This window comes from Cyprinodon tularosa, unplaced genomic scaffold, assembly GCF_016077235.1.
Source record: "Cyprinodon tularosa strain WSP-4 unplaced genomic scaffold, ASM1607723v1 ctg356, whole genome shotgun sequence".
Taxonomy (NCBI): Eukaryota; Metazoa; Chordata; class Actinopteri; order Cyprinodontiformes; family Cyprinodontidae; genus Cyprinodon; species Cyprinodon tularosa.
Window position 1 is genome coordinate 973,681 of NW_024039070.1, and position 13,405 is coordinate 987,085.

At 39.2% G+C, this 13,405-nt stretch overlaps 1 protein-coding gene across 4 annotated transcripts in view; it reads right to left on the reverse strand.

The window, feature by feature from the left end:
• ebf2 (EBF transcription factor 2) overlaps positions 1–12,514 on the reverse strand; it is a 39,314-nt gene extending 26,800 nt beyond the window's left edge. For 2 of the 4 annotated variants that reach the window (XM_038295500.1, XM_038295498.1), the window contains exons 1-6: positions 11,866–11,999; positions 10,428–10,584; positions 8,777–8,834; positions 6,565–6,620; positions 6,368–6,441; positions 5,064–5,132 (exon numbers count right to left, since the gene is read on the reverse strand). In XM_038295500.1, the coding sequence (XP_038151428.1) occupies positions 5,064–5,132; positions 6,368–6,441; positions 6,565–6,620; positions 8,777–8,834; positions 10,428–10,584; positions 11,866–11,999 (548 nt within the window). Of the gene's footprint in view, positions 1–5,063; positions 5,133–6,367; positions 6,442–6,564; positions 6,621–8,776; positions 8,841–10,427; positions 10,585–11,865 lie in introns of all 4 variants that reach the window. The other 2 variants (XM_038295497.1, XM_038295499.1) reach the window with 2 other exon arrangements.
• Positions 12,515–13,405: the final 891 nt, after the last annotated feature.

The following is a 13,405-nucleotide window of genomic DNA, read 5'->3' on the forward strand; positions in this document are numbered from 1 at the left end:
CTCAGAGCAGCGGCTTGTTAAAAAAGAGGCCTCTTGGAAACACGATCAATTAGTGAGATAGTGCTTCCCATTGATCACCCGACTGCCTCTCACAAGGCCTCATACGATGGATCCCTCCACACACTCCTTATGACTAAGTATCGATCAGGGCTTCTTAGCTAAATTTAAAAAGCACCCCCCACCCCCTTCCCGTCTGAAACGCACAGACTAACACTAATACTGACATCTGCTTGTCTCCATTGTAAAAACCTGTGGTTCACTCATAAATCCAGAGCCCAGAACCAATATAGTTTCTAAGAGGTCAAAGGTCATGAATGGTAATAACGCCGCCATTAACAGATCTGCTTAGGTTTATATTGAGACCCTAGATAGACTGAAAAGGATTTATTTATTCCTACTTTAAATACAAATACTTTGTTCAATTGGTTCTATTTGAAGAATGAAAACCAATAAAAGAGCAGTATACAGTTTACCTGCGAGGGTTTGACAAACAACATTTATGGAGATGAGCCGTGAGTAATCGATCTCTCTTTTTTTCCTACTAATCAATCATCAAGCCAATCAGGGATCAAGTCACCCTATCAGTCAAAGATAAGTGGGCCTTCCGCAAACAGAGAAGCCACTTCAAGATTATGGTGGTTCACCAGTGTTAAGAATATACAGATGTAAAACAATTAGACGCAGCAGGCAGTGGAGCATTAGATAATGCTCACCCCTATAAGCAACTTGAGTCATCTCTTTGTCAGCTACTGCCCTTGCCCTTTTCATCCTTCCGTCCCCCAATCCCCACCCCTTCTCATGGATCAGCTGTGATCTCCTCTCTTTCTCTTTTCTCTCAAATCGGGATTAGTGAGTAGGAGGGGTGCAGGAGGGCATACGGGAGGTGGGTGCAGCCGCACCAGCAGTAGTAGCAAGGAGAGAAAAGGGGGGAGAGAAAACTGAAACAATATGGAAAGGAGATTAGAAAAGTGGGGGTTTGGGGCCGTTTGGGGAATTGCAAACTCCCTTGTGCTTGGGTAGGTGTCCTAATGACACCGCCTAATTATGGCAAAATTAGACAGGCTAAAGGGAATAGGGTAGGGGGCAAAAGGGATGGAAAAGGGAAAGAGGAGCATGGGAATTAAAAAAGAGGGAGTCAAAATAGGAATATGGAGGAAATAAAAAGAGGAAAAGGGGGTGCACAAGCTTGGGTGGGAGGAGAAGCTTAAAGGAGGAAGGCAAGTGAGAGAATAAAGAGCAAAAAAGGAGAAAAGGGGTAGAAAGCAGCGGCTGGGCAACGGGGGTGAGTGGGCCCCAGCACGCTGCATGTTAATTGGAGAACAGGTGTTGGGGCTGGGAGCAGGAGGCTGATTACTGCAGCCACAGAAACAGGCCGTCTCCTACACACACACACACACACACACGCATTACTTGCACGGATGCAGACAAACACACACACATCCCTACACACATGAATAATTTAAGCTCCAAGCAGTGACTGGGGAGAAAGGTCACAGTAAGGGTCACGCAGACACACAGACAATCGTTCATACATCCATATACATAAATAAAGGGTCGCAACAGAAACACGAAAAAACATACATCTTTCTTAAGTGAACGCCAGCAGAAAAGCCTTTCTGAGGATAGGTACACAAACTGTGCTCAACCAATCACCTCTTAAAATGGAAAAAGCCATGTGGGTCAAGCAAAATCTCTTTGGCTTATCAAAAAATAACTGGCTGCTAATTGGTTGATCCCTGAGGAAAAGATGCTGCAGGTCATTTATGTTGGAGAAGCTCCCATCAAGATAAGACTGGCCCAGACTGATTAGATCATACCCCGGGTCAGTGATCTGAACCCACAAAAGCTGAACATGAGTCTATACTTTTATAGAAAGTGAAAAACTTTGGTTTGTCCTTTTGTACCTGCTAAAGAGAGTAACTTACAGGCCAATTTCAAAGACTTTTAACCATGTTAGGAGGAAGTATGAAATAAAAAAGGGGCCAAAAAGAGGTCATTTTTGAGCTGTATACCACTGGAAATGGGAAAAGCAGCTGCTCTTCTGTATTCTGGGAAATCTCAAAGAAACAAGAGCGCAATTTTTTTTCTTTTCCCGTTATATCAAAACTATCTTCAGCCAAGATCCTCAGAGACACACTGTCAACAGCCAGCCAGCTTGAACTGAGGAGGGGAAAAATAAAAAGGGTCCTTGACGTATATGAAGTGTGTGTTTCCTTGACAGACAATCGAGGGGAAGAAGAATGAGAGGGGCAGAAAGGTGGGAGTGAGAAAGAGAGAGGAAGGGAGAGGATGAGGGTGGTGTCTCTGACATCACAAAGAAACTATTTCACATGTACGGTTTGCTGGTGAGCATTCATCACTGTGGTTAATGCCAAGCAGACAGGACAAGGCCTCCGGGAAGCCCAGGACGTGAAGTCTCAACAGCACGCTGATTATAAGCAGTGGTCCTCTGGTGCTAAGCCTGATAACTGACTGTGAAGGTGAGCATTTATTACAAGAGTGGATTTGGAGGAATAAAGCCGATACATGCTTCTGATGGAAGGTAACCGCTAGAGGAATACAGACATTTAAAAAGAACCATCAGCATGTGCAGAAAAACATTTGGTAGAGCTTATTAAATTATATCATTATCAGTAATTAAATTCTAAATGTAACTCACTTTCTAATTAAATTATAAAATCACTTTAAAATAACAGAGATATGATCATTCAGAAATATCATTTGCTCAGGTTAAGGCCTGCTGGATCACTGACTTGAGGAATTTGGCTGTTCAAATGGGGCTTTTTCCTTGCATTTTAATGAAAGGTTAAATGGAAGAAAGAAATTAGGTTTAAAAAAAAGCAGTACAGGTTAACTCAGACCTTCAAACCTATTGAGATTCACTTATAAAAACAGTTAAACAAGTTAAACATGGATAGGTTTCAACATCCCCTAATTTCTATATATTAAAATTGTTAGAGAAATGCTGCCTTAGAATCTTTTAAAAATGGGATTGAGTATTCCCCAGGAGTTCTTAGGTTCTTTCAAAGTTTGTAATTAGACTTAAGCAAGTTTTTTTTAACTGTTCCTTTTTAGTTGTATGTTACCTGACAGTGACAGCACCCTGCAGTATGTGTTTAGGCTTTGTGAGAGAGACAAAAATATACTAAGACCCATTAAGAAAAAAAAAAAAAAACAGCAGATCAACAGCTTGTGGAGGTAATTAAGGAACTGAAAAACATCAAGCAAGCATCTGACTCTGGACCTGAGAGATGTATCATCCTTCAGATGTACGTTCAGACAGTACAGAGGGAAGGATATTGTACATAACAAACCTGACACTTGATGCTTTTCAAACTGATAGAAAACTTCATCCTTCTTTTAAAAACAGGAGGTATTTCCTGTATAAGTTCATCACGTTTGGAGGGTCAAGGCTCACAGAACTGATTCAGACCTCATCAATCTTATTATATTTCCTAAAGTTTATTTATTTTGTTTGTATTCTTTTTTCTGCTTGAACTCTTTTAAAATCTGCTATATGTTCTATGATAAAATGCATGGATGGCTGTGTATTGTCTTCTATGTAGGGTCTTTATATGAGCAGCTAATGCACCAATTTTTATCTCCTTTTTTATTAATGGTTTTTTATTTCAACCTATATTACCATTTATGTTTTTGACAAATTTCAGAAGAGATTATAATAAAATTTGTCTATTTATTAATCTGATGGTAATAAAGAGTCTAAAATTCCATTTAAGTCAAATACATTTCAATATAATGCTTGTAGACTCATTTCAGGTTACTCCTTTTTTTGTACCTAAATGATTCTTATATTTGGGATAACTAATTTAATAGTACAGAATTGAAAATATTTAAAAAGCTTATATCTTCTTATAATCAAAATGCTGTATATATCTGTCTGCTCTCATAACCAAACTCAAACTTTAGAGCACTTTTAGCCATTCATTTCTGCAGTGGATTACACCAGACCATGAAACGGACCCAGGAACTTAACCTGGAAAGGTTACAACTGACAGTCTTGTAATGGTTTATCAGGACCCTGCAGTGGTTTGTGTGCAGTAGGAATGCATGCTCATCCCAGCACATACAAAAAAGCAGGAAGAGAGTATGTGATGTACATGATATATCAATTTCAATGTGAGAACAAGAAAGGGAAAAATGAAATAAAGCACCTGAATCCCAAGAAGAAGTGAAATAGTGCATATGTGTAGGTGCGCAACTACATGTGAAAACTAAAACAGCAACATAAAGTCCAAGAAAGAGACCTTCTTCTTTGTGTTCTTTTTTTTGTTTGTTTTTTCTTGATCACTACAGTATTGAATAAATAGTGGCCCTAAAAGCAATCTCTTTGGTCTTTGGTCCAGTCTTAAACTCTTAGAAGGTGTGAATTTTCTCACTTTAATCATTCTCTGGGCCAATCCCTGGGATGATGAATTCCTGGGTGACAGTGGCATCAGATTCCCCTGAAACCAGGGGGATGCAGGTTTGAACCACCTCTGGCTTTCTCTGTCCCTGTCTACTTGGGTAAGACACTTGCTTAGTGATGGTGGTCTGAGGCCCAGTGGCGTATGTTTACAGCAGCCTCCATCAGTGTAGCTTGCCACCATCAGAGTGTGAATGTCGTTGTGAATGGGTGAAAGACTGAATATAGTGTAAAGCCCAAGTAAAGGCCATTCAACCAGTGTGAATGCGTCCTTAAAAACCAGCTCGTTCTAAATGTATCCCCCGTTTGAATGTTGTAAACAAACCATCTTTTATCCAATGGACATTGTCAGTACAATTTATGTTTCAGTTGTTATGTTATCAGCTATTTTTTTATGATTTTTCATTCATTAAAAAACAATGTTCAAATGAATTTAATCACATATCAACCTCTGAAAACTTTATATTACACCTTAAGTTTTCAGGAGAATATTAAAGTGCTCCATGTCTCCATCATCAATCACAGAGTTCATGTTTACTTCTGTGTATACAAGCAGAAAAGTTGAACGGAATATTAAATGTGTAAAGGTGGAGGTGGTGAGGTTTTGGACACTGTAAGCGACATGCTTTTATGTTATTACCTGTCAATGATGACTGGATCAGAGGGCGTCTCATTACGATTGCCACAACTCTTCTTCTCGCAGCAGCGGCTGGTTTGGTGGGTAAAGAAGAAGACAAAAAGTCAACAGAAATTAAACCAAGCTGCCTATTATTTTTCTGGCCCATAAGCATCCACAGCCCCAGACAACTCTGCCCCACGGTCAGCCAAAATCCAGAAACACACAAAAGAGGCATGAGAGGGGAGGGGAAGAATAGACAAAAGAAGAAAAGAGGAAGAAAAGGTACAACAACACACCCTACAAACAGTGAGAGACCATTCAAAAGTGAAAAGCCAGCCAGGCAATCTGTCACATTGATTCTGAAATCAAACTCAACCCCCATGCAGCTCCACTGCTCGCACACACACACACACATCCTACCCACAGCATCCTACCATTCGTCAGCGGTTCTGTCCGAGGAGCCTGCTGGCCAGCCACCCACACCCCCCCCATACACCTCCCAGTCCCCTTCACTGCATAACAAAAGTGCCCCCACCCCTAACCATCTGCCACCCCTACACCTCGCCTCAGCCCTCCCGTGTCCCAGCTTGGCCCTGCCCTTCCCCCCCTCCGCCCCCCTGTCAGACGGCCTCACTCCCCAGCTGTGACGCTTGCCCTCTGCCTCCTCGGCTCTGTTATTAGCCAGCTGTGAGTCACATTCGGGCATCTGCTGGCCAAACAATGGCAGAGCCCAGTCCGTCTCAATTCCTCTCTACGTGTCCCAGGACTGCATCCTTTACCCCTCTGAATCCCCGGGTCACTGCCCCACTTCCAGACTACACTCTTCATCCATAACTCTGTTTTCACTTGTCATCTTTCTTCACTTCATAACAATAAAATCTCATTGGTTCTTATTCAAATCTATCAGCTCTTTAACACTTGGTGGCGTAAACTTGTCTTCCCATGTTTACACAGGCCATTCTGGCTGAGATATAACAGCAGGAGTTGTTCAATGAGTAAAGAGAAGAAAATGTTCACCTTTAAATGCTTGGTACTGAGTTCTGCCTGCAAAGTCTCAGAACAGAAAGAGAGGAGGCCCAAGAAAAAAACAGGAGCTGGACAGTGACCTGCTGCGATTAAGCAGGAAGCAGCAAGGCATTTGCACTGAAACAAGGATGATGACAGGCCAGGTAGACTTACAGGTCAACAGCAGAGCTGTTTAAAAAAAAAAAAACAGTCCCAAAAAAACACATTTCATTCATACTGAGGAAACCAGAGTGAAACAGACTAAGGGGTATTTGGATTCAGTCTCTTTAGGACACGATTTCAATCAGCGTGTCACTCACCTGCACATAACCTCATGTGTGAGCAGTACTCTGCACATTTCTGGGTTCTTGTTCTGTCCTTCATATGAAATGGGCTGTTAGGAGGAAATAAAGATCAGCAGAAATGATTCAGTTTCATGTAAAATAACTGGATATATATCTATATTTTTAGAATTAGTTATAATTTTATCTGGAGGGTTTAAGGAAAGCCTGCCAACCTGTTTAGTGACGGAGTCAATAAGTCGTGCATAAAGATCTTGCTCTGTGCGAACCCCTGCAAGTATTAAGAAGACAGGATATGGATCTCATCAATAACTTTGGAACATTTTTCTTTCTGAGCGTGAGAAAAAAATAAGAATAATTACATATGTGGATCATTTTCATTTAATAAATCAAGACCAAAAGACTTTGGATTCATTTTTGAAAAATCACAGAAATGACAAAGTATTTCAAAGACAGTCCTGATATACTCAAGAATGCTTTCAACACCCACCAGATACTAAAAATAAAGTAACCAGATTTATGGGACACATTGTTCTTTACAACCTCCTGACAATCTCTCACAAAAAAATTTATTGAACTCAGTCCAAACAGCAGAGAAGGACAAGCTTGGTGTGCAATCATATCTTTTTTTTCTGCAATGGTTTCTGAGGGAATTGAGTCATTTGATGTTTGATAAACATTTCTCATGTCCTACTTTAGGGCCATAATTTACAGGATTCTCACGGATTTGTCAGGATGTGATCTTTGTGGTTGTTTATGTGTTAGTTTTGGGTTTTGCTCAAGGTTTACATGATTGACAAAAAACCAAAACAGAGCCTTGCATAAAGTATATATACTCCCTGAGCCTTTTTCACATTTTGTCACATTAAAACCACAAATTGTAAACTGTTGTAGAGGGATTTTATGGATTTACCAGCACAAGAAATGGAAAGTTGTGGAGTAGGAAAAAAATGATACACAGATTAAAAGCTTTTTCTTTTAGGTTTTTTGAAAAATGGCATACATTTATAGTAATACCATTTTATTGTAATAACCCTAAATAAACTACAGTGAAACCACTTTCAGTTCAAGTGTTTTTGTGTTTTGTATGTCTCTGACAGCTTTGCGTATGTTGAGCCTGATCTTTTGGCCTATTCTTTGCATTCAGAATGGATTTAGGTATGAACACACTAACAGAAACCATTGCATTGCTACTCTGGATGGATGTTTAGCAGTTTCCTTCTGCACTGCCATTTATTCATCTTTATATTATATTTACCTTAACCTCTAAAAGGGTTTTATCTCCCCACCGGAAAGTGCCGGCAGTGTTGGGTTTTTTTACAGCGTTTTGTATGTAGAAGGTAAAGTGTATTTTGGTTTCATCTAACCAGAGAACCCTCTTCTGCATGTTCTGCTGGATCCGCTTGGATGTCTTAAGGTAGACTGTATTTTTATTGCTTTCTCCAAACAATAGACTTTTTTCTTCCAGCTCTTTCATAAAGACCTGTCTGTGCTTGGTCATCAAGATGCTGTTAGTCCACTAATGTTCTTTAAGATCTTTACACAACAACCGAATATTTTACACACCAAAGACAGGTGACCTCGTTAAATGACTGAATTTGCACTGGGCTATAGTTAAATACAGTACAGCACAGTAGAACTGGAGTGTATGCCATCGTTTTATTTTTGTTTGCCAATCTGTGCTTGTCGGAACCTGATTAAAAATCCATTGAAACCGTTGTGCGTAAACTGACAAACTATGAAAAATTAATCGACCTGCAAGGTTATCTTATTTAGAAACTTTGGAGTCTTTCTTTGAGATTTCAAACCTCTGCAAAGCACCGAACGGAAGGAGAGAGCATTTAATGAAATGCTGCTTGAGAGGAGACAGTCTTGTTCGTGGTTTTCTCTACAGAGACTTTTGAGAGTATTGCTTTTAAAATGTGTTCCTCTCATCAAAGTCTCGATTGAGTCGCCTTTGATATAGCTTTGGGGGAGAGGGGGGAGGAGGGCATGTAGAGGAAGTGCTCTTGGCTTGCTTGCGTGTACATGTGGTGTGTTCGTCTCTGCATGAAGGGGGCTTCTCCAGAACTCGCCTTTTATCTTCTCTCCCATGGGTGCCACTGGGATGGCAGAGCAGGGGCAGCAGTGGCTCATGGGAACCACATTTTTTTGTGCATCCCCTGATCTGATGTGAAGAAACTACTGGGGCAGAGGGTGGGGGATTGGATGGCTTGGCAACATTTAGCTCATTTTCCTCTACTTGAGCCCAGAGGTGGCTGCTTGGAGAGCTTTAATATCTCAGAAAAGACAGATCAGACAATGAGCTTCAGGGTAAGGATGTGGAAAAGGAGGTATATGTCCCGCTAAACTCTTACAACTCCTGGTAGTGAGTTCAATTATGGCTAAATGAAATCAAAATATAGATAGATTTTTGTGCCAACTTACCATTACTGTAGAGAAGCTGTAGCTTATAATGAGTGCCATTATTTGTCTTTTCTCCAGTCTGCTCCTTGGAAAGAGGGGAAACAAAGAAAGGGAAGCACAATGCATGCCGTTGAGTACACTTGGGTATAGATATCTGGACATGGACATCAGATGTAAACAAAGTCCATTGGAATGCTTTGCCGTGTTCATTTCATTGGATTTGAAACAGTAAAGCCCAAAGCTCCTCTTCCATATAAGCTGAGCCCCTAACTTTCAGTTTGAGGCTTACTGTAGAACCTGAGCCATCATTTCTGATACAACCATTCTGAAACACTGAGATCTAACCAAATGGTCTTTTCTGCAGCAAAGCACAGGGAACATTTGTAGCCTTAATGCCTGTGTGTGTATGGAGGGAAAATTGTGTTCCCCTGCTATGTGTGAGACCAAGCACCAGTAGACCTTGACATAAAAAACTTCTTTTCCACCATCCTTCCTTTTCCTGAGCTCTCACTTCTTCCCTGTTTGGCTCTTGTTCCGCCTCTTTCTTTCTCATCCTCTACCTCCACTGGTCTTTCTAAGTGGTCTCAAAGGAATGCTCTCTGGTCCAATAACCCAGGAGGCCTGCATCTCACAAAGATGAGCTTAGAAAAGGAGGCGAGCGAGAAAGGAGATATTGGAATGAAAAAGAAAGAGGCAAAACGAGGCAGTTTTAGAGAAGAAAGAAGTAAGTGTGGGAATTAAGATGCACGAAGAAGAACTCATAGTCTAATATGAGGGGTGAGCCTCAAACACAACAGGTGATAGATGGATGCATGGCTTCATAAAGTTTTTGCAAATGCACTCAGAGGAGCATTTATTTTGCCATGCCATCGCTTTACTGCTGCTTAATTGCGAAGCAAAAACAGATGCCAGGGTAACCATGCAGAAAATGAACTTCTCCCCTGTCATCATGTGAGTCTGTGCTGGCCTGTATGGCACAATGAGCAGCACAGTGACAGCTTTCAATCCTGGCATTTGCACCGCTGCCTACATCAATTACAGCACAAAAACTAAGTTTCAGCTTCATGTGACAGGAAGATGTCCCCCTTCCTACTCTTCTCATGAAAAAGCTGACGTAGACGTCCACTTCCCTCATCAAAAACCATGAAACATTCATCATGTGGCTAGAAGTTCTCACCCTTCTATATTCAACTCTTCCTCCAGCCAAACTTTTCCTCATTTTGTTCATGTCCAACGTGAGGACAGTCAGCCTCAACATTATCCATTCCACACAAGCTTTGGGGGGATTGGGGGGGATTGCACAAAAAGACACTTTGATGATTAGTTCACTGTATATCTTAACAGCAGCAAGCATAATTTGCATTTTAAAAAGTGGTGATATCCCCCTAATGAGGCAAGCTGCTAATTAGTCATTAGATATTCTTTTTCAATCCCCCATCATCAGCTCATTGAGGGTGAAGCTCATGTAAACATGTAGCCGTCAGCTGTTCGATATGTTTGACTGTACTCAGGATGGAGAAGATTAGGTAAAGCTCCTGGAGGGAGCCAAATGTCTCTTTATATGTATATATATATATATATATATATATATATATATATATATATATATATATATATATATATATATATATAATTTTTTTCCCCAAAACCATTGGGACAGAAAGGCATTCACCTTTTCATGCTCAACAAAGTCCACAAATGCTGTCCTCTCCACCTCCACAGGTTGTCCGTGTCTGTCATAGAGGGCCAAGACGAAGTGGAAGAAGTTCGACTTGCGGAGATTGGAGGGTGGCTGCTTCTCAAAATGGGCCCTTGAGAGGGCCACTCCACTGAGAATACAACAGCAAGAGAAACAATCAGCTCTCAAGAATCATTGTGTTCACTTCAACTCTCTGTTTAAGAGGTCTATTTATTTTTCTTTAAATAAATTGATAAGAAAAAAAACACAGAAAATAGGCTTTTGATAGCTGTTTTAAATACGTTTTATCCACAAGGTTAAAAAAAATCATTGTAAATAAAAAAAAAGTTTATCTGTTCTTTTTGTTAAACAAAATATTTAAAAAACACCCCTTTAAAAATAGATCTGCTGCAAAAATTGTATTTATTTCTTCTTTATTTGCAAGAACATGAAGTTAAATCTGTTTAGCTCATGATTTGCCTCTTTAAAACTCCCTAAAGTATTGTTTAACAACTCCGGCTTTATTTTTTAAGCTATAACGGAAAAAAAAAAAAAATCAAACACAATGCCAAAATAAAAATGAAACTCATTCTTTTTGCTAGTGAAGAAGCATGCTTTTAAAATATGACAAAATGACATAGAACTTTAGTTTTTAAGGGTATGGCCTTTTCATTTAATTTCAACTTGAAGTAAAAAAAAGTTAGGTTCCTTATATCTACTTTCAAATTGAAATAACTGGACTATTACTATTCTTTTAGATTTTGTAAATGTTTTGTGTAAAACATGTAAATTTGAACCCAAGTCTGCTTTTGAAAATTCCTTTTTTTAAAAGCCTATTCCAATAAATATAATATTGCTCAAATTCGAACAATATTTTCAACTTGACAAAAACAAAACCAATAAAAACTGGATTGTACAAGAAAAAATACCAAACTGTTTTGAAACATTTAGTTTTACTTGTTCTCTTTTCGTTTTGTTAAAATTAAAACTGTGCCACCTTGGTTTTCTGCGACCTAACTTTGCTCTTAGTGGAGATGATACGAAAATAAAACATGCAATATATGATAAGAAATGTTTTATTCTTATTACCTGAACTTGCTTTTTTATTTTCGAAAAGATCAACACTACTAAAGGGCTGAAATGTTTTGTTTTGTTGTTGTTGTTTTGTTTTTTTTTTTGAATTATTATTATTTTTTTTTTTAGAAAGAGTATAAAGAACAGCGCGCTATATGAGATAAGGTACAGTTTTAACTCAATACACAAAACATTATAGTGTATCTATTCTCTTGTTCTGCTGCTTTCATATTTTAAAATATGTTTTTGTTTGTTTTGTTTTTTTGTTTTTTTTTATCTGATATCCTAACTCCAAATTTAAAATCTGTACAGTTCTATGATCATGAGATAGCGAAATAAGTTGAGTTTTGTACTTTACCTTTGCGCTGCAACGTTTGCATCCACAACCCCAACATTACGCACCCACGACCGGACTGGATCCATCTCCTCTCCAAGAGTTCTCTCTTTTAATCCGCTCACGTCTCTTATCAGCTGCTCCTGAATCCCGAACATTTAAAGCCTTGTCCTGGGCGATGTTGAACACTTTTTGAAATATTATAATTATATTTGTTTCTGGATTAAAAGATGACTCGGACTTCCTGAAGCACTTCAGCAACAAACAGAATGTCCCCTTCAGAGCGCAGCGCTCCTCCAAAAGCGCAGCACAAGTAGCTTTCAGTGAGCTTTTAAGAAATAAGAATAAATAACTGCTGCTGTTTTATGACTTCAAATACGACTCAGTTTATATCCGAACTGACTTTCTGTCACTCAAGACTTAAAAGATGAATGTAAATTATGTCTCCACAGATTACAAGCATTGTCCGAGCAAACATCTCGAGCAGAAGTGGGAGTGTAGCGGATCATCTGCTCCGACAGAGAGGACCAGGAGGGACTATAGATGTTCTTTAAAAGTAGATCTGCGCACAGAAAGTCTTCTTTTGTCACAAGGCCGGATCGGATCAAAACAGCTGATCTTGAGGCCAGTAGGCTTGGAGTGCGCCGCTGTGGTGGAGCATGAATGAGACCCTCCGCCGGGATGGAGCGTGGAGGAGGGGCCAAGTGCCATATGGGGGACCGATTGTTGAAATGGATGCTCTCATTGGTGTAAAGTCCGTCCGTTGTTTGGGCTGCTGCCAGATTAATCATCCAACCGGGGATTTTTTCAACAAACTTTCACACCACAGGTTTGAGAATTTATTTTAAAAGGTAACATCTTGGTGTTAGTACAACAGAAACTATTGTTTATGGAACAAATAAACAACATTCAGGATGTGAAAAATGGTCTTTTTCAAATCAATCATTAATATGAGTTTTTATACCTTTGCTTAAAAATACAAAACTAAAACACATGAATAAATGCAAGTGTTTAGTCTGAATGCGTTTTTAATGTTCAGGCTCCTATGTGACATTTTAATTATAATTGCATTTAAATGCAAGGGCAGTAAATGTGGGTACACTAGTAAAAAGAATATGTTGGAATTATGCCAATATAATGTTGTAAGAATTTGATTCGCCCTAAATTTTAATGGATTTTTGTCAAATTTTATTAGTAGAATTTATATATAGCTAAATGAAATAACAACAAATCATAAAAATGTAATTCATTAAATGCTAACTTTTATCAGTCAGTTTGTTCTCCCATGTCAAAAACTAATTGAATAAATAGGATTCATAAACTGTTGTTTGATTAAGGTATAAAGTGTTAACACAAAGTAGAATGTAATACACTTTATAGAAAAGTTTATTATGTGCAGTTTATCAGCAGAGATCTCTGGCTTTATAAGCTCTTCTTTCTCGCAAACAGTGTTACCAACTTTAAGTGTGGCCAGTCCATCTAACAGAATGTTTCATCCATCACAATTGCATTCACTTGTTTTTGCGTTATTAGTTATTTACCCTTTCAAACAATGACCAGTGAG